The 27,459-nt window shown below is 40.5% G+C and overlaps 1 protein-coding gene across 1 annotated transcript in view; it reads left to right on the top strand.

The window, feature by feature from the left end:
* The first annotated feature begins 202 nt into the window (after positions 1-202).
* MTHFS (methenyltetrahydrofolate synthetase) overlaps positions 203-27,459 on the top strand; it is a 52,189-nt gene continuing 24,932 nt past the window's right edge. The window contains exons 1-2 of the mRNA XM_008059258.2: positions 203-330; positions 8,083-8,344. Of these exons, the coding sequence (XP_008057449.1) occupies positions 214-330; positions 8,083-8,344 (379 nt within the window). The 5' untranslated portion in view covers positions 203-213. The remainder of the gene's footprint in view (positions 331-8,082; positions 8,345-27,459) is intronic.

The following is a 27,459-nucleotide window of genomic DNA, read 5'->3' as shown; positions in this document are numbered from 1 at the left end:
TAGCTGCCATTGGCAGCCACGTGCTGGGGGCGGGGCTGGACCGCGAAGGCGGTGCCAAGGTTAGGTCCCAGGGTGGGAGGCGTGGCGGGGGCGTGGCGCGCCGCAGGCCCGCGACCCGGAAGTGGGGCTCGCGCTTCCCCGGGGTCCGATCCTCCCCGGGGCTGGCGGGTCCAGCTGGGAGCGGCCAGGGGCGGGGTCGGGCCTTGGCGGGAGATGGCGGCTGCAGCTGTGAGAGGCGCCAAGCGGAGCCTGCGGGCCGAGCTGAAGCAGCGTCTGCGGGCGGTGAGCGCGGAGGAGCGGCTGCGCCAGTCCCGCCTGCTGACCCAGAAGGTGCGAGACCGCTGAGGGTGGCGGAAACCGCTGCGGACCGGCTCGCGGCGTGCCCGGCAGCGCAGGCTTTTGGAGTTCAGCGCCTCCGTGCACGCGCACGTCCCCCTCCGGCGCGCCCGTCCCCCCCTCCGGCGCGCGCACGTAACCCCCACCGGCGCGCGTACGTCCCCCCTCCGGTGGGTGCTTGTTTGCTCGTGGTTGTGGCGGTCCTCTTGGGCACTATGGCGGGGAGGGGGACGATGATGAGAGTCACGGGGCTGATGAGGGAGCGGGCGGCAGTGGTTGACAGGCGACCCTTTGGGAGGGGAGCGTCCGGTGGATGGCACCTGTAGCGCTCGAGAACCCCTCAGTGGGGATAATGGAGGTACTGGGGTGAGAGCAGGTGAGAACAGGAAGTTCTGGGAGAGGACATGGGTGGAACACCTGAGCGTCAAGGTTCCCGCAGTGAGTCCTAAAGGTAGTGAGCCAGTCTTTTTTTTTTTTTTCTTGAGTTGGAGTCTCACTCTGTCACCCAGACTGGAGTGCATGGCCGCTCCCGGCCACCGCAGCCTCGACCTGGTGGGCTCCGGCGATCCAGCTGGAACTACAGGCGCTCGCTACCACAGCCGGCTGATTTTTTTGATTTATTGTAGAGATGAGGTCTCGCCAAGTTGCCCAGGCGGGTCTCGAACCCGCGGGCTCAGGCGATCCACTCACCTCAGCCTCCCAAAGGCGCGGGATTACAGGCTGAGCCACCGAGCCCGGCTGTGAGCCAGTCTTATAGGTAACGAGTAAGAGGCCAATCATCTCAGTAGATGACCAGAGAGAGATGGAAAGGTGCAGTTACCTCCTAAGAGGAAACACCACAAAAGGGAGTGGAGATGCCAAAGAACAAGGCAACGCTGGCTGCCCTTCACTGAGGGCTGGGGCTGTGTGGCAGTAGCTTCAGGGCCTAGCGTTTCCCTGGCAGAGTAGGTGGACTTTAAATGCTTTTTCGCATGAATGAAAGGAATAAGTGATTATCATACACAGGCTTTCCAAGAAGGTAGGAAGCAGCAGAGAGAAATTTGGGGGTTCCCTGTTCGTTGGTCAGAAGACCTTGTTTTTGTTTCTTTCACAGACTGGCTGTGTATTTTCATTTGCAGTCTGTACGTAATGTCAGTTCTCTTACCAATAGGATGGCATTCATATCCTGTCATGAAGGCATGTTCTAAAGATGTTTTGTTGGATATCAGAGGGGGGAAAATCAGTGTTCCACGAATAAGTACCTATCAGTATTTCTAAGTCAAACTAGTGATCTGTCTTCCCCAACATCATGTTTCTGATAAGATACCAGTGGATATTTGGAGGCTTGAGGTCCTTTGGAATTAGATATACTTCAAAACTTTCTTAATTGCTCTTCACTATTATATTATCCATTAATTTCTCAAATTTCTGGGGGTTAAAGTAGTTAAGCAAATGTGCTCACTTCACCCCATCCATTATATGTAGGTGTGCATGATGGTATTGATGCAGATGTTAGGTTTATTCATTCACATTGATTTATTTGAGCTGTTATTATGAGGAAGGCATTGTTGGGTGCTTTAGTAGATGTAGAGAATATAGACTCTTGTCTTTATTGTCTAGTTGTATGAAATTTAGCTAGTTCATCCACGTATATTGAACACCTACTATAGTTCGCACTTGGCTGTGTACTGGGTTGTAGTAATGAAAAAGGTGTGATTAAAGGAATGGAGAGTCTAGAAGAGGAAACAGACACATGATTGGAAATTTGCAGTGCAATGTAACCTGGAGGAAGGGGAATTGGAAAGCTTTCTGTAGGAAAATGACATAAATTTTGTAAAGCGAGATGAATTTTATCAGGTGAAGGGAAAGGTGGGGTGGGGAGATGTGCAGATATGTAGGCAAGAGAGGGCAGAATGCAATTTAACAGGGACTTTGGAATTACACAGATAGGGATTTAATTTGGCTTCATTGTTTTTTAACTGTGGCCTTGGATAAGTCTCCTAATCTCTCTGAATTTATGGTTCCTGATCTGTAAAATGGATAATGTCACCCTTGTAGGCCTGTTGTGAGGGTTAAAGAGTTATATAAAGGGATGTATTCAGTGCTTTACATTTTTTGATGTATATTTTAGGAAGAGTATATTGACAGCATTTGGGTAATGGGTTGGGGAGGGAAGAAAGAAAAAATAGGGGACAACAGTGAGGCACTGTTGTGATAATTCAGGTAAGAGGTGGTCAAGATTCAAACCTGAGCGTGGGAAATGAAGATGGAAAAAAAGGCAAGTGTAGACGGTTCAATGAGAATCAGCACTACTTTTGCAACTGATTGGGTAGACGTTAGAGCAGGGGTCCCCAACCCCCTGGGCCACACACTAGTACCATGTTAGGACCTGTTAGGAACTGGGCCACCCAGCAGGCGGTGAGAGTCACATGTGAGCTAGGGAGGCTCCATCTGTATTTACACCCTTATTCCCCATCGCTTGCATTACTGCCTGAACCTTTCCTCCTGTCAGATCAGCACTGAAAAGCCTGCTTCTGTTTCCATTATCCTATCCTTGTAAAGCAGGGTTTTCTGCAGTGACAGCAACCAAAATGAGATTACAGAGTAGACTGGACATAAGCAGCACACTTTAGGTGTGTCACTGTCTCCATCACCCCCAGATGGGACCATCTAGTTACAGGAAAACAAGCTCAGGGCTCCTACTTATTTGCATCATGATGAATTGTATAACTATTTCATTATATATTACAATATAATAATAGAAATAAGGTGCACAATAAATGTAATATGATTGAATCATCTTGAAACCATCCCTACCCCCGGTCTATGGGAACAATTCTCCCACGAAACTGGTCCCTGATACCAAAAAGGTTGAAGACCGCTGTATTAGAGAATCCTGGAATGGGAGGGGAATCACTTATGATTCTAAAATCTAGAGCTTGGGATAATGGTGTTTAGCATTGTTAGGTATTAGGAATGTAGGAACTGGAACAGATTTGGGAGGATCACGTAAAGATGAATTCAGTTTGGTTTCTTTGTCCATAGACGATTTGAATTCATAAACTTCAGATGGGAATATATATAGAGGCAGAATTGCTGACAATAATGGAATGACAACTGAGAGGTGGCATCAAAGGAGGAGAGAAAAATTGAAAAGCAGACCCATGACTCTCAGTAATAAGTACATTTTACTGTATACAGATAGCCTATACATTATGTTTTTTATAATTTAGAAGTTTTTCAAACAAATAATGTAGGGTAAAAAATTTAAGCTTTATGCCATATCTTGACTCCCTAAATCATTAAGATGAGAAAATTATTGCCCCTTGAATTACTTTGATTTCTACTGTATCTGCCAATTTCTAACACCTATATTATTATGCTTACATTGTCGTTTTATAATATTTGTATTTATTAATTAATTTATGTTGAGTCGGTGTCTTACTCTGTCATCCAGGCTAGAGTATAATAGCATGATCGCAGCTCACTGCAGCCTTGGACCTCCCAGGCTCAGGCAGTCCTTCTACCTCAGCCTCCCAAGTAGCTAGGACTACAGGCATACACCAGGATACCTGGCTAAATTTTTTATTTTTTTGTAGACGCGAGGTCTTGCTATGTTGCCTAGACTGGTCTTGAACTCCTGGGCTCAAGCAATCCTCCTGCCTTGGCCTCCCAAAGTGCTGGGATTACAGGTGTGAGCCACTGTACCTGGTCAAGTTTTATAACATTTAAACTCTTTTCTGTAACTATGAGTCTACTTAGCAGTATTTGTGATTGATTTCTAAGCTTGAAATTCCAGCAAATAGTGTACAGTATTTTTGTGATCTTGATTGTATTCACTGTAGAACCAATCTTGTGACTAATTTTGTATATAATTTTATGTTACTAGATATGTGTGCCTAGGAGGGGAATGTTTCAAGTATCAGTACCAAATATATTTTTTTTCCTACAATTGCTCAAAATTATGCTATATTTTATTTTGTTCCTATTTGGAGCATATTTCTAAATTAGTTCTGTATTTTTTCATAAGCTTTTTGTTGTCTTTGTTTTTCCTTTTTGGCAAGTCAAGAGTATGTCTTTATTTTATCAATAGATTGTTATTTCTTCACCCTGGGCAACCTAGCAAAACCCTGTCTCTACAAAAAAATTAGTTGGGCATGGTGGCGTGCACCTGTAGCCCCAGCGACCCAGGAACCTGAGAGGGAGGATTATTTGAGCCCAGGAATTCAAGGCTGCGGTGAACCATGATTGTAGCACTGCACTCCAGCCTGGGCAACAGAGCGAGACCCCATTTCTAAAAAAAAACTTTTATTTTGTCTGCAAAAATAAATTCATTTTTTTTTTTTTTTTTTAGTTGGGAGTCTCACTGTTGCCCAGTCTGGAGTGCAGTGGCATGAACAGGGCTCACTGCAGCCTCAAAAAACTGGACTGAAGTGATCCTCCTGTCTCACCTTCCTGAATAGCTGGGATTACAGTTATGCCACCCTGCCGGGCTAATTTTTTTTATTTTTATTTTTTGTAGTGATGAGGTCTCGCTATGTTGCCTAGGCTGGCCTCAAACACCTGGGCTCCAGCAGTCCTCCTGCCTCAGCCTCCTAAAGTGCTGGGATTACAGGTGTGAGCCATCATGCCCAACCTCCACTTTCTTTGTGAAAGCACTCCAGCCTTTTCCCTCTCTGGTGTGGTTGCCTTCTGGCCCATTGCACAGCTGTTGCCCTGGGGTTCCTCCTTATTCCACTTCTGAGTTAGGGCTGTGTCTTGGGTCTAGTGTCATCCTTTTTTTTGGATTCTTTTTTCTCTCCTATCTTATTATAGTGTGTCTTCAAATGATTTTTTTTTCTTAGAAAATATCTATGGGTGTGGGTACACTTTTAAACACTATATACATTAGAAAATGTTTTACCTGCTGGACTCGGTGGCTCAGCCTGTAACCCTGTGCCTTTGGAAGCTGAGGTGAGTGGATTGCCTGAGCCCGCGGGTTCGAGACCCGCCTGGGCAGCAAGACCTCATCTCTACAATAAATCAAAAAAAAAATCAGTTGGGCGTGGTAGTGCATGCCTGTAATTCCGGCTACTTGGAAGGCTGAGGCGGAAGGATCGCTGGAGCCCAGGAGGCCGAGGCTGCGGGGGCCGGGAGCGGCCACTGCACTCCAGTCTGGGCGACAGAGTGAGACTCCAACTCAAAAAAAAAAGAAAAAAAAGAAAATGTTTTACCTTGGGTTGGGCATCATGACTCACACTGTAATCCTAGCACTTTGGGAGGCTGAGACAGGAGGATCGCTGGAGCCCAGGAGTTTGAGACCAGCCCTGGCAACATAGCGAGACCCCATCTCTATAGAAAAAAAAAATTGAGGCAATATTTTACCCTCATATTTGATTGGTCATTTGAATTTCATATTATTTTTCCTTGTTCTGCTCAACACCCATGGTCCCCATGACTGGTGTTTTTATTTATCTGCTAGTATATTTTTGATTATTTATTTTTCCTTTGTGCCTTTCTGGAATTCTTGTTAATCAGATAGTAAAAATTCTCAATCTTCTTTTTCTCCTAACATTTTTGTTATTTCTCTTTTTCCCTTACTCCATGTCTTTCTCTTAAACTGTTTTAATTTTGTGAATCACAACTTTAATTTCCCATGATTATTTCTTAATTTATTGATTTATTTCCTTTTATAGCAGTCTGTTATTGGTTTTTTGTTTTGTGTTTTTTTTTTTTGAGTCGGAGTCTCACTTTATTACACAGGTTGGAGTACAGTGGCATGCTCATGGCCACTGCAGCCTTGACCTGGTGGGCTCAGGCAATCCTTCTGCCTCAGGCTTTCAAGTAACTGGAACTATAGGCACGCACCACCATGCCTGGCTAATTTTTAAAAAATTTGTTGTAGAGATGAGGTCTTACCAAGTTGCCCAGGCTGATCTCGAACCCCAGGGCTCAGGTAGTCCTCTCGCCTCCACCTCCCAGAGTGCTGGGATTCCAGGCATGAGCCACCACACCCAGCTTATAGATGAAATATCTTATTCAATTTGTCTGAGAAAACTAATTTGAATTTCAAAAAAATTATGTTTTTAAAAAATTCTTCTGTTTTGTACTTTGGCTTTTCAAAATGTTTGATGGTCCTTTATTGTCTGTACATATTTATGAACAAGGGTGTGATAGCTAATGGGGACTTCTTTTGCCTTTTATAATTGCCTTGGGATTCCAAGGGAGGAAGGGATCCTGCCTGGCCTGCATCCTTGTTCTCTGAGTGTTGTGAGCTGCTGCTATTTTGTGGGTGAATACTGTGCCGTCTGCTCTGTCTTACACAAATTAGTAAGCTTTCTTTTCTCTTGTTCTCAGTGCTATAATGGATTTTCTTTTTTCGGCGTCTTTACTGTCATATACATGAGACGAGGAAGGAAGATAAATGGGATGCACAGTCTTGCACTGCATTTTAACTGATGTTTATTACTACTCATTCATCTCTTGATGTTCTGCTTTGAAGAGAACAAGAGGACACTTAACTTTCTCATATGGCACTTGGATATCAAAAGTCTGAGGCCTTCCCAAGGACTGCACTTAGCATTTTTTTCTTTGCCTGTTTCAGGACTCATAATAGCTCTGCAATTTTTCCCAAAGGAGTTCAAGTCATTCTTAGCACTGGTGTGATGAGCTCTATCTGCTTAATTTATGTTTCCTTTTTTATTAAGAACAACTTGACTTTCTGTACCTGCATCTTTCTGCTAGTCATATTTACAAGTCACTTTTACAGTATTATTTTCTTCTTAGCTTGGAGAACAGGGAAGAACAGAAAAGGAAAGGGAGAAAGGAAGCTAAGGGCTGAGTAAGTTCCTGAGATCTTTAACTTTTCCAGGGTAAGCGAAGCTCAGCCCCCTCCTACCAGATGACCACCAAGATGCCCTCTCCCAACCTTTGTAGATACTGAAAATTAATTTGAACAGGAGAATTTTAGGAAACAGGATGGGGATGGTAGAGCTAAGAGAAAATTATAAGGCATGTCCTCTGCCTCAGGGAGTGTATGAACTAGTCAGGGAAACTACAGTGAGGGCCCATGAAGCAATTAGTGATCACCTCATGACCATGCTAATTGTTAGGTTGTATGTGAACTCTAAATGTAGTAAGGATTCTGCAGAAGCTAGGAAAAGAGAGGACTTGAGTTGGGCTTTAAGAGGGTAGAATTTAGGAAAGAAGACTGACAATCCAAGGAGTGGAAAAGCTTGTGAGATCCAAGGTTCAGAGATAAAATAGAGCACAGACCTTAGGGGAAGCACATGGAATGACTGAGGACTGCTACAATGGGTGTGGGAGGGAAGGGGAAACAGGCCTGGAATTCTGGAGCCAGACAGCTGGTCCCCACAGTGACTTATTAATGAGTTTTCACACCTATCAGTGAGCACACCAGAAAGGGGTGAAGGGATCAGAGAAGTAAGTGTTGGGTGACAACTAAAAGTCAGGCTTCAGGATGCAGCACTGTCTGAGCCTCTGTATGCATATACATATTTTCTTTTGATAGTGGAAGTTGGAGAAGACTGCGAGAGAAGGGAGGAGCTGTTAAGGGAAGTTGCTAGTTTTTAAAAGTGTAATCTAGGGACTGGGCATGGTGGCTAACACCTGTAATCCCAGCACTTTAGGATGCTGAGGTGGGGGAGGATCGCTTGAGCCCAGGAGTTTGAGACCAGCCTGGGTAACATAGTGAGACTTTGTCTCTAAAAAAAATTTTTTTTTAAAGTGTAATCTTGGAAAATATAATCGCCATAATTTCCCATTTAGGTGATTGCCCACAGTCAGTATCAAAAGTCCCAAAGAATTTCCATCTTCCTGAGCATGCAAGATGAGATAGAGACAGAAGAGATCATCAAAGACATTTTCCAACGAGGCAAAACCTGTTTTATCCCTCGGTACCAGTTCCAAAGCAATCACATGGATATGGTGAAATTAGCATCACCTGAGGAAATTTCTTTACTTCCCAAAACATCCTGGAATATTCATCAGCCTGGTGAGGGTGATGTTCGGGAGGAGGCGTTGTCCACAGGTGAGTGTCACAGTGTTAGAGTTGACATTTTAGGATGTCGTCATACTGTTTGGTTTTATTTTTTGAAAGCAGGATTTTTTGAGAGGATAGAAAGGTTCCCACCCACAGTGGAAGAGGACCTGAAGGGCTTGCCCTGACCAGTTGTTAAATCTCAGGTTCACCTGTTATGTTTGTGTCAGTGGGAATTGCTTTTCCTAGAGGGAAGAATTTGTATTTCACTTATATTCCAAGACACCCACATTACCTGACTGAGGATGTGATACCTCTGTACACTGTAAGTCTAAACTATAATAGTAAGGTATCATAGTATTGTTGACTTCTCATAGACTCTTGCCCTGACCTTGTGGGTTGAATTATGAATTTTTCCTGAATTCTTTCCTCTGGTTTTAATTATGGTCTGTATGCCAATGAGCACATTATTATTAATGATAATGAGCATTTACGTCAGACCTGACACCTACCTTCTGGACATCTCTGTTTGGATGTCATGTGCATATCACAAATGTAACATGTTCCAAGCTGAATCATATTTCCCTCAGTGCACGGAACGACCAGCCACCCAGCTGACCATACCAGAAATCTCTAGGCCATCCTTGATGCCTCTCTTTCGCTCATGTTCCACATGTGGTTTATTGCCATGTCCTGATGATTTTACCTACTGAATATTTGTTGAGTCTGTCCACTTCTCTCCTACCCACTGCTACTACTAGTCTAAGCTGCCATCTTGTCTTGTCTGGATACCCATAATGGCCTCCTAACAGTTCTTTCTGTCGATGTCTGACATCCTTTCCTCCCTCTCAGTCCATTATCTAGTAGCAGTTGAAACGAGATCTCTAAAACACAAACCTGTCACTTCTCTTCCCCAATTAAGGTCTATCAGTGACTTTCTGTTGGCCTTAGATTGAAGCAAACACTCCTTAAAAAAGCTCTTCCTGATCTTGGTTCTGCTTGTCTTTCCATTTTCACATGTCTTCCCCCCACTTCATAGTCTAAGTTCCAGCCATTCTGTATATCTCTGTTTCCCAACTTAACTTTACTTTCTTTCCTGCTGGATCTTTTTGCATGCTGTTCTCTAGCCAGCAGCTGTTTGGGGGATTTTATCATTATCAAGGAGTCAAAGAGCTGAAAGCAAAACAAGCTAAGGGTACCATTTTTAAATAAAGCCTCAAAGTTGTCTTAGAGGTGTATATTTTTGAGTAAGATTTAAATGGTTGCAAAGAAGTCCTGGCACAACTTCCTGCAGCCTTCTCTTAATTTCTGTCCCTTCCAACATAACACCACAACCTATAAAATTGACATGATGGTGTGGGAAGGGATGAGTAGGGGAATTATCTACTTTGCTCCTTTATCTTCCCTTATATTATCCAATCCTAGGCTTTCTAGATGTTTGGGCACCAAAAGTACATTTAGATCTCACTCTTGTCCTGTATCGGCAGACCACATGAATGTCAGCATTGCAAAACTCTTTTATATCTTCAGGGAGAGAGATTGCAGCTTGTTAAGACAGACAATCAGGGAGTGCAGACTGTCTTGGGGAGTAGTCTAGGCTCATAGATAAGGAAATACAAGAAATTGTAGCTTCTGATTTTAGCTCCCCACTCAATGCAATTGCTTCTCCAGACTTGCAGGCTGAAGGGTGGAGCCCAGGACCTTTCCCAGTTCTGGTTGACTCTCTGGGAACAGCTCCACTGTCTCTGTAATGTGCTTGCCAATTGAAATCCCTCTTGGCCTTCTCCAGTAACCAGTTCCTCTAGAGGCAGCCAGTTCCTTTAGAACAGCTCTGCCCCTTGTAAAATGTCTTCCTTGGGTTGAGCTAAAATGTATCGCTTTGAATCAGCATGCATTTGTTTAGTTGGATTCAATATACCAGTGAAATGATTAAGGAAGAAGCATGTTCTTTCCTCTTAACTTAGTTGTATTTCCTGGTTAGGATAAACGCAGTCCAAATAAATGAGCTCAATCATTTATGTATGGTTTTTAGCGCATCATTTGGCACATAAGAGCTGCTTGGAAAATGATAACTTATACATTTTAAGCATGAAAGGCAGAGTTATTCATTATATTAATATGATAAATTCACGGCTAGCCAAGTATTTAACTTTTTGACAATTTTTAGCCATTTTCACACATTTTTGTGTCAGATCCTATTTGAGGCCTGGAATAAGGTCCTGACTTCGGAGGACTCACATTCTAGTTGGGGAGATAGAAAATGCATGTAAAAAGAATATTCTCACCTAGCAATTTTTTCTGCTGGGACTGCTAGCAGTAAGGATGCTGTGGAACTCAGAGCTGCAACAGGCCACCGTTTGGCACCAGAAAATGAAACCAACATAGCTGGAAGCAGAGTCAAAAGGCAAAGATAGACTGGCTACTGATAACACTGATGCTGTTCTAGCTGTATCTACAACCAGCCCTCTGTAAGCTTTTCAGTCTCTAGGCCAGTAAAATCCCATTTTTGCTTAAGCCAGGTTGAATCAGATTATATACTTGCAACAAAAAAATTCCTGCCTAATCTAATTGCCCAAGCAGCCTTCACTGTGTGGACAAATTCATTTACCCATCTGTTTATTTTGTTGTTTCATTTACCAATCTGTTTATTTTGATGTATACATAATATAAGAATAGCCCATGTGAAATTTGTGCTCAGGAACTTGTTGCAGCTGAGGACACCAAAGCTCACTCTTTTCTAAGCTATGATAACATGAGCAAACCAGAAAGATAAACAGACTACAAAGGCTACCCCAAGGACAATCTGAGTTCTGATCAGCTTGTGCCAAACACTGCAAAGCTAGATTTATGCTTTAGCACTGAAGTTGCCACATTCTAAGCTGCTGATGCAAGTAGAAAGTCATGGTGCAGAGTGTGATGCTAGGAGATAACAAACAACAGAGACTGCCTACTCAAACAGTTCTATAAACAACAGCAGAGAGCTTCGGCCCCTAGATTGCAGTTTTGAGAAATTACGGGTATAATCCCCTAACCCTTTGTAATCCAGATTGCAAGTATCTTCAGAGAAAAACACATGGAGGAAAAAGCCACGGTTGCCACAAATACAGTGTGAACAAATACTAAGGAGGAGAAGAAAATAAACAGCCAGCTTTCTTGGTGACCTTTTTTCTATTCAAGACTATTTCCTGAACTTCTATTTTTTATTATTCAGTATCTTTTCATTTGACACTTACATAGTTGTTATCTCTCCCTTGTACTGTCCTATTTAGTTTTTTGTTGAACTTTTAGCTTTTTTGTTAAACGCTTAGATGTTCACTATCCCTTGATCTCAGCATGTCTAAATTCATTCTTATCATTATGTTTTTTATGTTTCTGCCGGTAGCCACTTTGTGGATGTGCAGTTATCCTTGCCTCTCTTCCACCATCCAGTTGTGAAATGTTACCATGTTTTTCTTTGTAATGTTTTTTATCACTTGTCTTTCTCTAATTCTAGTTTTGGGGCAGTCCTTTGTCTATAATTTTGATTCTTCATTTCTCTTCCATTGCAATAAACTGCAAATTGGTTTCCTGGCTATCTTAATTTTTCTAAAATACCTATTTGTGCAGATCATGTACCCTGTACAAGCCTTTCCCTGTACATTGGATAGATCTGTATACCTGAGCAGACAATGGTTTCTGCTGGCTAATTGTGGCCAGAAGAAGGGACATTAGATAAAATCCAAACCTTCAGGCCGCTATCTGGACCTTACTTGTCTTTCTGCCTTTGACACCTGCACTTCCGTGGTACAGTTCCTCATTCAGCCACAGCGGTCTGCTGGAAGACAGTATTTCAAGCAATTTTAAATAGAGACTTGGGAATCAAATCAAGCTCAATTTAAATTCTAGTTTTCTTCCTTTCTAACTGTGTGACTTTGGGAAGTCTTTGAGTTTCAGTCTTCCCACCTATAAGGGGTTCTTATAAAAGTTGCCTCACAATTCTGTTATGGAGCTTAAATCAGATAATGTCTGAAAAGTGTTTGGCATGATAAGTGCTCGGTAACAGTGCTCTTGCTGCTGCTGTTGGTTTTGCTGCTGCTAAGTTGTCAGGCATAGCATAATGCTATGTGCATTACTGTGAAAGTGACTTTGTGTATACAGTTTTCCAGACTAGAACGTGCTGTGTGTTTCTCCAAGGCACTATTTTCTAGTCTAGTGCTTAAGATTACTGGCTTTGGCGTCAGACTGATCTAGCCTTTGCCACTGGACAAAATGACTTAATATCTCAAAGTCCAGATTTCTTCATCTGAAAATTGACAATAATTACGGTACTGACTCACTGTATTATTAGAGGATAAAGGAAGGATGTATGTAAAGTGCCTAGCACAGCTTGTCATATAGTCTGGGGTCAATAATTGGCAGTTATTATGAACAATTATCAATAGCAGTTACCTTCCCCAAACCTTCCCTGGCTGCCCCCAAGACACTGGTCCCTTTCTTCTCTAGTTCTTATATACCTGGCACTTAACATATATTCCCATGTTTTATTAATTCTTTTTGGGAGTAGATTCCTTTTCTTTGCTGATAGACTTAGACTCTTTAGGAGCAGAGACCATCTTCAAACTCATTTCTGTTCCTGGTACCTGGTATCACGTGGTTTACGTCATAGGCTTTCAGTAAGTTTCTTGGGCCAGGCATAGTGGCTCATGCCTGTAATCCCAGCACTTTGGGAGCTGAAGTGGAAGAATTGCTTGAGGCCAGGAGTTCAAGCCTAGCCTGGGCAACATAGTGGGATCTTATCTCCACAAATAAATAAGCAAATGAATAAATTTTTTTAAAAAAAGTTTCTTGAGGTGAAGCCAACATCTTTAATAAATTCAGAGAATGCTTATATAAATGAATAGATGGTGGACACTTTATAACCATGAAAGAAAACCTGGATTTTAAAAATTATAAGCATGTGTTCAGGGACACTTTAAAAAGTATATCAGAATTAGTTGTTTTATAAGATGCTGTGACATTTTTATTTGATATTTGTGAGTAAAGGGTTAACATCAATCCTGGGCGGAGCTGAGCCTGCCTGGGGGAATAGCTTTAGAACTGGTCTTCTCTCAGCACTGATTTTTGGGAAGTAATAGGGCTAAAATAAACCTGGGATGCTATACCTGTCTGTTGCTGTGTGGTGTGCCACTGCCCCTGAATTGGAAGCTGTGGGTTTGTGTGTAGGCCTTGGTCTGTGGGACTAGATTCCTCTAAAAGACTGGGTGGAAATGGAAGTTGCACCTTCTCTGCGTTGATGTGACCTGTGTGCCCCTTGGCTCTTGCTGTACTCTATGTGGGTAAAGAGGCAAAAGAAGCAGTGTGCCAAGGTAGCTGCTGGGTTCCAGATGAGGTTCAGATGTTGTACCTGCCATATCTCCTGTTCTGTGTCCTGTAAGGCTACCTACATAGAGTCATACTCAGATGGCCTCCTGAGCCTGAATGCCAAGTCAAACCTGCAACAGCTGCTGGGTCTCAATCCAGTCTCCAGGTATTTTCTGTAATGTTGTGTGGAGACTCTAATACCACTGGTATCACCAGTGACTGTCCTTATGTCCAGGAACATTTTTGTTGGTTTAATTTTTATGAAGCCCCCAAATAGACATAAGATCCTACATGGTTTGATGTGCTGATAGGATTTTCAGCAACAGATCATTCTCTTACTGGAAGTGGTGTTTCTAAACATATATCTATTTTGCTTAACAGAAATCCTCCTTACTGATTTTATTTGAACTTTTAAATAAATTATGATGACTAAAAATAAATTAAAGCAATTATAGGTTTGGAATGTGCCTTTGCACATTGCCTTTGCCATTGCAGAAGTTTTTGGTGACCTCCCTCTGAACAATTGGGAACGTTGCCTCCTGAGTAAGGCACTGGGAGAGGTGGAGCCTACCTAGAGGCCTCTTGTTGTTCTCAGATGGGATAACTGCAGCCCATGGAGGTCAGTGACTTCCCCAAGGACACACAGGCATTTAATGGTAGTGCAAGGCACCCAGTTCCATTTTCTACTTCAGTGCCCTTTGCAGTGCCATTTCTTTTCTGAACACCTCATTTGTAAGATTGCTACCACTTGGATTGTCTTTCTCTCTCCTGACAGCATTCTGCATTAACACTATTATTCATAGAACAGGTATCCTTGGTAATTGTATTGATGGGAACATTGTCATATTTTCCCAAGCAAGAACTTGCCCTGAGTCACGTGTATCTAAAAGCACATTGGTCATGAAGTTAAGCTTTTTTTCAGTCATTTTGTATTCACCCAAATACACGGCAAGAACAGTTCCAGCTTTGATTTATAACAGGGCCTTTCATTTGAATGATAAGTGTACCCATGATATGCTTCCTTGGGCCTGTTCCAGAATTATCTGTTTTATCTTTTGCAGCAGCAACTTTAGAATATATCCTCATTTCAGAGAGTAGCAATTTACTTCTTCTTCACTCCCAGCACATTAAGATTAAAAGATACTTCCTTAGGGGTTATGGCCTGTTACTCTTGCCAAGATGGGTTAGCCTGCTAAATGGTCCATTCAAGCATAATGATTCATTGAGTACACTATTGAACACTTAAGTATATTTAAAAGGGGTAACCCAGGTGACTTAAAACTCTATGTATAGAAGTTCAGGTGTTTAAAGTGCTTTTCGAATTCAATTTTTATTTTATTATCTTTAGTTGAGACATTAAAATGTCTATTAGATTCATATATGTTTCTGTATACATTTATTCAGAGACAGGGCAGAATTTTTAAAAGGAGTTTGAATTAGAAAGAAAGTAAATTCTTTTTTAGTTTATTCTTCTGAACTTAAATCTCAAGCTAGGGTGCCGTGTGTAGAGTGTGTGTGCTATGGGTTTATGCACCGTATTAGAATCTGCTTTTCCTTTCTGCCTCCTCTCTTCATGATCAAGTTCTCTCTCATTCTGTTTCCCTTTCCCAGTGGTCTGTCTCTCTCTTTCCATAAGAGTTAAGGGAACAGTAACTTCCAGCTGGGAAACAGCCTCCATCTCGTTCATCAGTTCTATGGTCAGGAACCACGATGAACTATTTCTTTGTATTCTTTTAGCAGTGAAAACATCTCAAACTCTGCATTGTTGCATTTTGAGAGGTCACAAGACCAGGAAGTTTCTTTATAAAAATAAATTTTATTATTTTTACTTTTTTTGGGGGGGAGTGGGGGCAAGAGGAGTTATAACATGGTTTTATTTCCAGAAAAGTGATCTAAAGAGTTTTCTCCATTAAAAAAATCAGGACAAAAGAGGTTTTCACAGAAGCTATGCCAGTAAATGAAATTTTGCCTTTACTTCTAATGACTTTGGCAAATGTTGAAGTTGAATTCGCTATCATAGGTTATTACAGTGACCTCCTAAATGGTCACCCTTTTTCAAGCACTTATCTTCTTAGTCTCACATTCCTGTGAAAGTGACCTTAAGACTCAGCTAGATCTTACTACTCTGCCATTTGAAAACTATGCTTTCATTGCCTAGAAAATAACTCCAGATTATGTAGCAAGATTCAAGGGAGAGGAAATCACGAGTTTCTTTTTTTTCCCCTTCTCTTTTTGGGAACGTCTCTTTGCCTTTACTCTTCTTTGCTCAATCTGAAATGATCATCTTCTTTCTCTGCCTGTTGGAATCTTAGTCATTTTTTAAGGACTGGCTTAAGTGCTGCCTCCTCCTCCAAAATCTTCTTAGATTCCTTAGTCAGATTTTAACACTTATTCCTTTGTATTTCTCCCTATGTTATGTAAGCACACTTCAGTATTCTTTGTGTTATTGGACTTGCTTTATTGTATCTTGCATATGTAATCTAAAATTTTTTTTTTTAACTTTAATACTTGCAGGTATTAGGAGCCCACCACTTATGAGAGAAGCCCATTCCATTTTAGATCATTTTATACAAGGTTAGAAAGTTGTTTAAGCTTATGCTTTCTTGTAAATTTTAAGTAACAGACCTTTTGCCCTTTAGAGAAAGATATAACTAATCTTCAGTCATTTTCCTTTATGTGTTTGGCTCAACACGGTAGCCTGGTGAATTTGAGGTACCATCTTTTTTTTTTTCAGTAACTTAAATACATCTTGTTTAAAGTACACACCTGATAATTGTATGTTGAATGAATGACTGATTGTAACTGCAGAAAAATGCAAATATAATTGCACATAATCTATCAATGTTTAGTTTTGTTGCTAATCATCATCTACAAAACCAGATTGGTATTGATTATTATCCCTATGTTAATGATCAGAACAAGCTAATATTACTATTGGATGAAGTAGGCAGTGAGCTCTGGGATGGAAATTGAACAGAAACAAAAAGGTATCTGCTTGACTGCCCATTTTATTACTTTGACTTAAAGCAGTGAAATTTACTGTAAAAGTGTGTTATATGGGCGTAATGACATACGAAGTCAGAATCCTGAAATAAGTCCTGGGATGAATTAAAAAACAAGAAAAAAATAGGAAAGAGACTGTAATTTTAGTTGCAGGCTTTGTGTGTAAAACAGGTCATGATGTTTTTATTACGGTAGGTTCCAAAATGTTTGAAATCCACTGGTTTAGGGCTCTGTTTCTCAAAAGGATATGCATCTCTTAGGGGATCGATCAGTGGGCACATGAAGTAATAGGACAAACATGGTACTTTTTCTTCAACTGTAAGTTTTACTTAAACGTTTTAGAAGAAACAAACATACAGACAGACAAGACCCTACATTTTCCTATAACAATATAATGACAAATGTAATATATAGTAGAAGATAAATAAAATTTATGAATTTAAAAAAATTTAAAAGTAAAATGCAAAATATTAAAACAGTACCAACTTTGGCTCAGTGGGTGGCCTGCAGACACACTCTCTAGGGATTTTGATCTTCTTTTTTTCCTTTTTTTTTGAGTTGGAGTTTTCTTTGGGGGTTGGAGTCTTATTCCATCGCCCAGACTGGAGTGCAGTGGCACACTCCCGGCCACCGCAGCCTCAACCTGCTGGGCTCTGGTGGTCCTTCTGCTTCAGCCTTCCAAGTAGCCGCAACTATAGGTGCGCACTACCACGCGCCTGGCTAATTTTTTATTTATTGTAGAGATGAGGTCTCCCCAAGTTGCCCAGGCAGGTCTCGAACCCGCAGCCTCAGGCAATCCATTCACCTCGGCCTCCCAAAGCGCTGGGATTAGACTGAGCCACTGAGGGAATTTTGATCTTCTTTGCAATCTCAAACCCGTGGGCTTAGTGAAAATGTTGGGAAATATTGGTCATTTAGTGGAATTTCAAAAACATGATACACATAGGAGATTTTTTTTTGGTGTTAAGTCTTTTTTAATACGCTATTCTAATTCCCCTGTTGATTTGTAAGCTATGTTTTAGGGCTTCTTGGTTCTATGGATTAATGTTTTTCATCACATATGGGAAGTTCTTAGCCATTCTTTTTTATATTGTTGTGTTATCTGAGTTTGTATATATTTTAGATAACAATTTCCTTGTTAGATATGTGATTTGCAAGTATTTCTCTTATTCTGTGAGATATCTTTTTACTTTATTGATAATAACCTTTGGAGTAAAAAGTTTTTTAACTTTGATGAAGTCCATTTATCTATTTTTACCTTGTAACTTGTATTTTTGTTGTCATATCTAAGAAACCATTGCCTAATCCAAAGTCATGAAGGTTTATGCCTATGTTTTTTTCTAAGGGTTTTATTGTTTTAGGTTTTACATTTCGGTCTTTGATGTATTTTGAGTGTGTTTTTGAACATGGTGTGAGTTTTGCATGTGGATATTTACTTGTCCCAGCACCATTTGTTTAAAAGCCTATTCTGTCTCCATTGCATTGTCTTGGCATCCTGTCTCCTTTGTTTTTGAAGGACAGTTTTGCTGGATTTAGGATTTGTGGCTGATAGTCTTTTTCATTTAGCACTTTGAATATATTCTTTTTTTTTTTGAGTAGGCATCTTACTCCATCACCCAGGCAGGAGTGCAGTGGCACGCTCACAGCCACCCCAGCATCGACTTGCTTATCTCATCCTTCCACCTCAGCCTCTCAAGTAGCCAGAACTATAGGCACACACTACCACCCCTGGCTAATTTTTGATTTATTGTAGAGATGAGGACTCACCAAGTTGCCTGGGCTAGTCTCGAACCAGTGGACTCAGGCAATCCACTCTCCTTGGCCCCCCAAAGTGCAGGGATTACAGGCTGAGCCACTGAGCCCAGCCTGAATATGTTATTTTCACTGCCTTCAGGTTTCTGAGGATTCAGCTGTTAATCTTATGAGGATCCTTAGTATGTCATGATTCACTTTTCTCTTACTGCTTTTAATATTCTTTCTTTGTCCTTTTCTTCTGATAGCTTGACTATTATGTGTCTAGGTGGGGATATTTTAGAATTTATCTTATTTGGAATTTGTTAATCTTCTTTTTTTTTCTTTGAGTTGGAGTCTTACTCCATCGCCCAGGCTGGAGTGTAGTGGAATGCTCACAGCCACCCCAGTGTTGACCTGCTGGACTCTGGCGATTCTTCCACCTCAGCCTTCCAAGTAGCCAGAACTACAGGCGCGCGCTACCATGCCTGGCTATTTTTTATTTTATTGTAGAGATGAGGTCTCACCAAGTTGCCCAGGCTGATCTCAAACCCATAGACTCAAGCAATCCACTCTCCTTGGCTTCCCAAAGTGCTGGGATTATAGACTGAGCCACCGAGCCTGGCCTGTTAAGCTTCTTAGTAAGACATTCGTATTCATGTTTTTCATCAAATTTTGGAAGTTGTTGGCCTTTATTTAAATATTCTTTTTTCTCTTTTTCTTTTCTTCTGTGACTTCCATTATGTGTATGGTGGTACACTAAATGGTGTTCTACAACTCTCTGAGGCTCTGTCTGTCTTCATTTAAAAAAAAAATGTTCTTCAGAATGAATTTTCTTAATTCACTTGTTTTCAAGTTTACTGGTTCTTCTACCAGCTTAAATCTGCTCTTGAGTATCTCTAGTGAGCTTTTCATTTTGGTTATTATACTTTTGAATTACAGGGTATCTATTTGGTGGTGGGGAGGTATTGGATGGTAGTGGTTCTTTTTCTTTTAAAAAATAATTTTTTGTCTCTTTGTTGATATTTTGGTGAGATAGTGGTCTCATACTTTCTTTTAATTCTTCGAACATGGTTTTCTTCAGCTCTTTGAACACATTTCTATAGCTGATTCAAAGTCTTTTTCTGGTAAGTCCAATGTCTGGGCCAGATTATATTTTTCTTGTCTGTCTTAGTCTGTTTGTGCTGCTATAATGAAATACTAAAGACTGGGTAATTTGTAAAGAACAGAAATTTATGTTCTCATAATTCTTGTTTAAGCTAGGAAATTCAAGATTAAGGCATCAGCAGGCTTATTGTCTGGTGAGGATCTAGATTCAACTTCTGTTATTGTGCCTCTGATCCTGTGTTCTCTGGAGGGAAGGAATGCTGTGTCCTCACATGGCAAAAGGGCAAAAGGGACAAATTCCCTTCATCAAGCCCTTTTATAAAGGCCCTAATCCATGTGTGAGTCATGACTCAGCCACCTGCCAAAGAACACTCCTCCCCAAAATGTTGAATTGGGGTTAAACTTCTACATGAATTTTGGAGGGGACAAAAATATTCAAACTGTAGTGAGGCCATTATTTCTAGTTTCTTTGCATGTATTAAAAAAGCCTTTTTTTGGTAAAGAAAAAAAAGTGAACATTCTAAGCAATATGTTGAGGCAACTCTGGAAATTATACCCTTTTTATCCTATCGGGGTTGTTATTTGTTGCTGTTTGTTGTTACTTTGTCATTTGTTTGTTTGGTGGTTTCTTTTTTTGGATTAATTCTATAAAGTCTATATTCTTTGTTATGTGCAGCCGTTGGTATTTGAGCTTATTTGGACTAATTTTTAGGTAATAATTGATGAGAGAGTTCCTTAAATGCCTTGAACCATCTTTGATTGTTTGCCAAGGGCCTCTGTGTTTATTTTGGGGTATACCTTTACCACATTAGCAGGAAGTTTGCAATTCTGCCTTAACCTTCACTTCCTGCTTGTGTAGAGCTACAAGGTCAGCCAGAGGTGAGAGATTGGGACCTTTGAAAGTGCTTCTTGAGCATCTGCACGTGTGCATGGTTTTCTAGGTTCCCTGGAAAATATTGGAGTTTTTCAAAGCCTTCTCTGGACATCTTCCCCAGTTTTTCCTTTTAAGTTTTTTGGTCAGCCTCTTGGTACCACTAACTGGAAATGCTGCCTCAGGCAGCTGTGATATTAAACAGTTGCTATTGATTATTTTTGATAAATGCCCTAGGATAGGGTTTTTCTCACAGAGAGAGCTCGGAGTCAGGTCAAGTAAAGGTAAGACTGGACAATGCAGCTTTTCAGAGAACTACCAGATAAGTTAAATAGTAGCAGTTCTCTGGGGGTGAGGATTTTCTGGAGCCTCAAACCTATTCTGCCTCTCCAGGGGCTGCCAGGCTGTTGCTGGTTGCCATAGTTCCCTAAGTTGTGAGGTTGCTGGTTTTCAAGACAGCTGGGGAGAGGACGGTGGGAATGGGTCAAGTTAAAATGTTACAAAGCTGGATGTTCTTACAAAGAATAAGTATTTGGATTGTTGCAAGCTTTGGTTAATTTCCAGAGTTCTGAGTTTGATAATTTTCCCCAGTATTCTTGTTGCTTTTATGAAGGAGCAGATTTTCAGGTTCCCACTCTGCTGTCTGGAAGTGATTCTGAGCCAATGATTTGGAGAGTGGTTGTTTTCAAACATAGGAGCTCATGAGATTTCCACCCTCTCCTGGTCCATCGTCTGCGGGTTGCAGAGAGCATTCATGTTTCAGCTCTTCTCAAGTGGTCCTTGGCTCTTACTCTCTGCCAGGCACTCACAGATCTCCCCTGCATGTTCCTGTAGTTTCTAGTCTGCCAGACATGTGGGAAGAGCTTATCTCCATTTTCCTATGAATCTCTTACTAGGGGATAGATATCACATTAAATTCCTGACTGGCTCCTACCCCAACTGGGATTACAACCTCAGCAAGCAGCGCTGTGGTTTACCCTGTTTATTACCTACTGAGTTTGCCACGTTTAGCTGACAAAGCCCCCTACCACAAATCGAGTCTGTCCCATCTGGTGCATAGCTGCTGGTTTTTCCAGCAGTCCCATGCTGGTAAAACTGCCATTCTTGAGGACTGAGCTGAGACCTGAGCCTCATCATCAGGCCAGAGGATCAGAGACTTCCATTGTTCCTACTTAGCCTTTGGTCAGTTTCCAGACACCTGAAAAGGTTGTTTTTGGACAGTGTTGTTTAATGTATAGTATATATACATATTTTCTTTTTACAGAGGTTTTGCCAACTTCTTTATACTACCATAGCTGAAAGAAATGCTTAAGAGAGAAACTTTTTAATTTTTCAAGGATGTGGTATGTGGGAGTGATTAATAATATAATAATAGTAATAGTGCAGATTTATTGAGTGCTTACTACCTGTCAGGAACTGGACTAAGAAATTATTCTCCATTGCTTTATTTATTTTTTTCTATACTGTGCAGAGGCATGGGTGCTGTTAATTTCCTTCCCCTCCATTGTATAGATCAGAAAAAAGCCTTGATGAAGTACCTCGTTCATGGTCACACAACTCACGAATGGCAGAAATGAGATTAAGACCCAGTCACTTCAGCTGTAAGACCCAAGTTCTCAACCACCACATTATGCATCTGTGGCAGGAGCCTGGTACCAGGAAGTATCACAGTGGGATTGAGATAGGGACACAGAAAGGATGGGGACTGAAAGGTGGAGGATCCCGAAGCCCTACCCTGTCTCTTTTGCTGAGTTTACTCTTTGTTTCTGGGAGGTTTTACTGTGTGCCCTTCAGTGCTGACTGCATTCTATTGGCTGACCCCTGTTATCGGTGTTATGTGCAGCCAGGTCACAGTTCACAAGGGCAACCCGTCAGCTGCTCACATTCCCGTGGTGGAAAGGTATCCTTCCTCACATGACATTTTCCTGCTTAAACACCCATGATCCCTGAGCCAGAGGGTCATAGAGTTATCTAGGATGTTAAAGAATTAGGTCAGAATAAATGGAATTTCTTCATTGTAGTGTACTCAATGACTTCTGTGAAGAATAAAACATTAAAAAGCTGTGTTAGTTTGAAGATTTATTTTGATTGAATTGTAGGATTTCTGTTTTGACCCAAATTGTTCTATTAAAATGAAATAAACTAGTTATAATTTTTATATTTTAATTAGATAGCATTTGAAGTCAGCATTTAATTTTTTATTTCTTTCCTTTTGAACCAACCATTTCAAGCTGGTACTTCAGACATTATACAGAGTTGCCTTGAGTTTAAAAATACTATTTTTAGTTTTAATTTTGTTGTAAGCACCTTTAAGTGTGGCATTAATGTTTTTTGTCTGTGAATATCCATATTAATCTTTATCATTCAGCAAAACTGCAAATGAATGACTAATTACAAAAGAGACAATGAAAGAAAAGGTAAAGTAGAAATTATACACCAGAGGGGATTTAACATTTTTACTCTCGTGACTTTGAGGAATTTTTTGTTTTTTAAGCAAATTACTTGTTATCATACAGTACCTAGCCCAGTGTGGTATTTTAATTAGTGTTCTACTCTTTCAGAAAAGTTTATTGTGTTATATTGCTGAAGTTTTGTTAATATGCAAGTAATCTAGACTGGTAACTCCTAACCTTAGAGTTCATGGAAATGTCTGTGAGTTTGTTCAGTTGACTGACTTTCTTCCTAACTTCGGCTGAGGTGTGAGGTCAGCTATGCCAAGGGGCTGGAGTGTGGCAGGAGAGCAGAGGGTGCCTGGCCCTGTGGTGCTGGTGAGGGTGATGACGGAGGGGGCAAGGGCACGTTTGTGGGAGATTTGGAGACCTTGGACACTGAAGGGGAGAAAACATGATTTCTTTTCTTTCCCTTTTTAGGTTCTTAGCTGAGACATTCTCCTGAAAGCACAAGCCCAGTAAAAAAAAGAAAAACAAGCACAAGTTGGTTAATGTGTGCTCTACTCATTACACAGGAGAGGCCTCAGTTCCAACGTATTTCTCTCACAAAGCAAATAGAGTCCTTGCTTAAATAGTGTTTTAACAAAGAGTCATAAATCCCATATAGCAACGACAAAGGAGAGAACAGTTCCAGTCTTTTTAAAGGTGGGAAAATGTGGGAAGGTAGTACGAACAGTTCCCAAATTCGTTTGCTGCCCCTGGTGCCTTCTCCAGTGCTGCCTCCAGTGAAGAAGGATTTATGTCCTGGCTTCAGGCAAGTAGAGGCTGAAGCAGGGTAGGTAGTTCCCTTGTATTTTTGGCATCTTTAAATATTTTGGGGAGACATATTTTGGTTTCCTTGAACACTTAGGGTAAAGGCTAGGGAGATACGAGAAAGTGTGGAGGAAGGGGTTTGGAAGGACGCTGGAGATGAAGTCCAGTTCTTCCTCCTCTCCTCCGTGATCTTCCTCTCCCTTCCCACTGTCCCCCCATTTTTGGCTTCCTTCTCCTTTTCTCCCTTACCTCTTCTCTCTTTCTCTTGCACTCCTTATCTTCTCCTACCTAATATTTAAGTAATTTCTATTTTTATCTTTGTTGTTTATTACTTTTCTGCTCTCCTGTGATTTGTTTTTTGTTTTCCTGATTCCTTTTCATTTATTTTCATTCTTTCCTGTTTATTAATAAAAACATTTAAAGTTACTAATTTTGACATATAATGTTCTTGGTCCCATTATCTTCTATTTTATATTAATAATAATAGTGTTAGATGCAGCTCAAGAGATAATGAGCATAGCGTTAAAACTGTCTAAAATGTTTTGGCTACTTTCTAATTTTGCTGCCCTGGGGTAAGAGAATATTGACACATATAATTTATCATTTTTGAAATTTATTAATATTTTATTTGCAGATTATAACATCGTGGTTCCTGCAGTTCAGTTAGGAATTGGATTGGATTTTAAGAAACAGAGATCCTGGGAAATAAGACCTTAAATAAGGAAGGGAGTTATTTATTTTCATGCAACAAAAATTTCAGTGGTAGGTGACCATTGGTATTAACCACTTAGCTCAAGGAGGTCAGGAATGTGGTCTCTAAAGTGTTCTTGGCCTTTTTTTCATGGTTGTAAAATGGCTTGACCCAACCATCACATCTGTACTAGGCAGGAAAGGAAGGAATGGAGCTGATGGCAGTGGTTGAATGTCAGCTGTCTCCACTTTATACAGACTCCCTGGAAACCCTGACATCTTATTGGCTTGAACCCCTATTCATAAGGGAGGTTAGGAATATAGTTTAAAAAAAAAAAAAATTACAGCTCTGTTAATAAAGAAGAGCAGACAGAGTGGATATTTGGTCAGTAACTAATGGTTCTTGCCTGTCAGTGTGTTCCGTAGACTTGAAAATAATCTGTATTGTTGTCTAGGGAACAAAGTAAAATCCATAGCTGTGTATCCAGGTGTATTATATTCCCAGGCTTAATAATTACGTTATCTAAACTAACTCCTGGATGCCTTTTATTGTATTTATATACTGTAAATGTAAAAATTTGGAAAGATGTTGTTATAATCTCCCACTATAATTAAGATTTTGCTAATTGAAAAAATTTTGAACTATTTTCAATTGTATGTTTCAGCACTATGTTTCTCAGCACAGAAGACTTCTGAACTATTATATTTAATTGTGGATTTATTTTATAGTTATAAATCAACCCTCTTTTTCCATTTAATAAAGCCCTTGAAGCCGGGCTCGGTGGCTCAGCCTGTAATCCCGTGCCTTTGGGAGACTGAGGTAAGTGAATTGCCTGAGCCCACGGGTTCGAGACCCGCCTGGGCAGGCGAGACCTCATCTCTACAATAAATCAAAAAATCAGCCGGGCGTGGTAGTGCGCGCCTGTAATTTTGGCTATTCGGAAGGCTGAGGCAGAAGGATCGCTGGAGCCCAGCAGGTCGAGGCTGCCGTGGCCGGGGGCGGCCACTGCACTCCAGTCTGGGCGACAGAGTGAGACCAACTCAAAATAAGTAAATAAATAAATAAATAAAGCCCTTGTCTTGAATTCTACTGCCTTATCAATTTTGCTGTATCTCTGTTTTTGTTTGGACATGCCCTTGGCTCTCTCCTTATTTAATCTCTGGATGCCATTTTCTGTGAGCCATCCCTTTTGTAAATAGCTTACAATTGGAGTTTTGTGCCCAAGTGGGAGTCTTCTTTCATTAGAAGAGTTCAGTCTGTCCTCTTTTTCGTGATAACTGGTATGTTGGCCTTCTTTCTGTTACTTTTGCCATCTTGCTTTTGGAAGACTTTTTTTTTTAATCATTTCTTTTTCTTTATATCTAGAATTTGATAGCTATGCATTCATTTCTACTATTGGTTACATTAAAGTATTTTTTGAACTTAATATTCTCACTAGCATTATCAATATAGTCGCTATTGACTTTACCTCCTGTGAAAGACAAAAAATTGTGTTTTTTCTTCCTAATTTTTATCAACATAAACTGGGATAAAATTAATAATAATAATAGTTTAAATATGAGTGTCTATTCTTCAGTGAATTATTTTCTTGACATTTTATTATTTTCTTACTATATTAATCAAGAATAGTCATTTAAACTGCACTTTGAATCTTCCTGAGTTCATGAATCACTGCTTCTGCTGTTATATCATGTCTTACTCATTCTTGATTTATGTATTTTGACAAATTACTTGGTTATATGTAGTATCCCTTTAAATAATTTTTTTCAGTATGACTTATGGGTGGTATATTTTAAGAGTACTGTTATTTTTGAGACTGTCTGTGAGCCACCACGCCTAGCCATGGAATATGTCTGTTTTAAAGGAAAACATTTTTCAAATTATTCCTTTCTCCATCTTTATTGTGGGATATATAATTTAATTCTTTTAATACTAATGAAATACCACCACAAAGTAAGTTTACTTGTGACTGCAGAGTTGTTTTTAAGTACAATGACTAAAAATTCTTTGCTTGTCAAGATTCTGCTTTCCTTCTTTTTCTATATTTTATGAAATGCTGGTGGCATAAATACATATCTCCTTTTATTATGTATGACCTGATGTGGCCACAGTATCCCAAAGCCCAAACTGTATATATTATCAAATAAACCACCAACACTCACTGTTCTTTCATTTTTCATGAAAAGATCTACATTAAAACCATACATGTATATACACCTATTATATAGTCAGAGTTCTCCAAAGAAAAAGAACCAAGAGGTGTTGTGTGTGTGTGTGTGTGTGTGTGTGTGTGTGTGTGTTTGTGTGTTTGTGTGTGTGTTTGTGTGTGTGTGTGTGTATGCACATGAGTATCTTTTTCTACATCTGTATCCATAAAAGGGGGGGCCCAAAAAACCATAATTTATTTATTTAAAAAATGTGTTTTATTCTAGCATGTTTAAACTTCTTACCTTCAAAGTACTCTCCATTTGATGCAATACGGCTATCGAGATACTTTTTCCACTGCTCAAAACAGGTTTTGAATTCATCAATTTTGGTGTCCTTTAGTGTTTTTGCCATTTTTTGTTTCACCTTTTCTATATCGGCAAAATATTTCCCTTTGAGAACTTTTTTTATTCAGGAAAACATAACAAAACAAAAGGCCCCTTGGGGTGAGATTGGGTGAATAGGGAGAATAGGGCACAAACTGCTGAACATTCAGCATGGTATGGACAGGTTGTTTGTGTAAATCACTCATCATGAAATGGGCAAGCATGTTGAAAGAATCTCCAAAAGAAAGTTCACTGATGCCAAACACAACCTCTCACAACAACTCTAGCAGGTACATTGATGCTGATGGGTTCCTAGAACACTCACCTAGCAGGGGAAACCTGTACTACAAAGGGCCCACCCTCCAAAAAGGATAATTCCAGTTTTTTTGGGGGGGGTTCCCCTTGTATTTATAGATATAGGAGCTTTATTATGATGAATTGGCTCATGCAGTTATGGAGACTGAGAAATCTCATAATCTGCTGTCTGTAAGCTAGAGACCCAGGAAAGCTGATGGTGTGATTTTTGTCCGAGTCTAGAACCAGGGGAACCTATAAATTCCAATCCTTATGCAGAAGATGAGATGAGATGTCCTAGCTTAAAAAGTGAGTCAGGGCCGGGCTCTGTGGCTCAGCCTGTAATCCCGCGCCTTTGGGAGGCTGAGGTGAGTGGATTGCCTGAGCCCGCGGGT

Source organism: Carlito syrichta, unplaced genomic scaffold, assembly GCF_000164805.1.
Source record: "Carlito syrichta isolate Samal-C Ts95f unplaced genomic scaffold, Tarsius_syrichta-2.0.1 Scaffold91558, whole genome shotgun sequence".
Lineage (NCBI taxonomy): Eukaryota > Metazoa > Chordata > Mammalia > Primates > Tarsiidae > Carlito > Carlito syrichta.
This window is presented reverse-complemented; position numbering and strand designations above follow the sequence as displayed.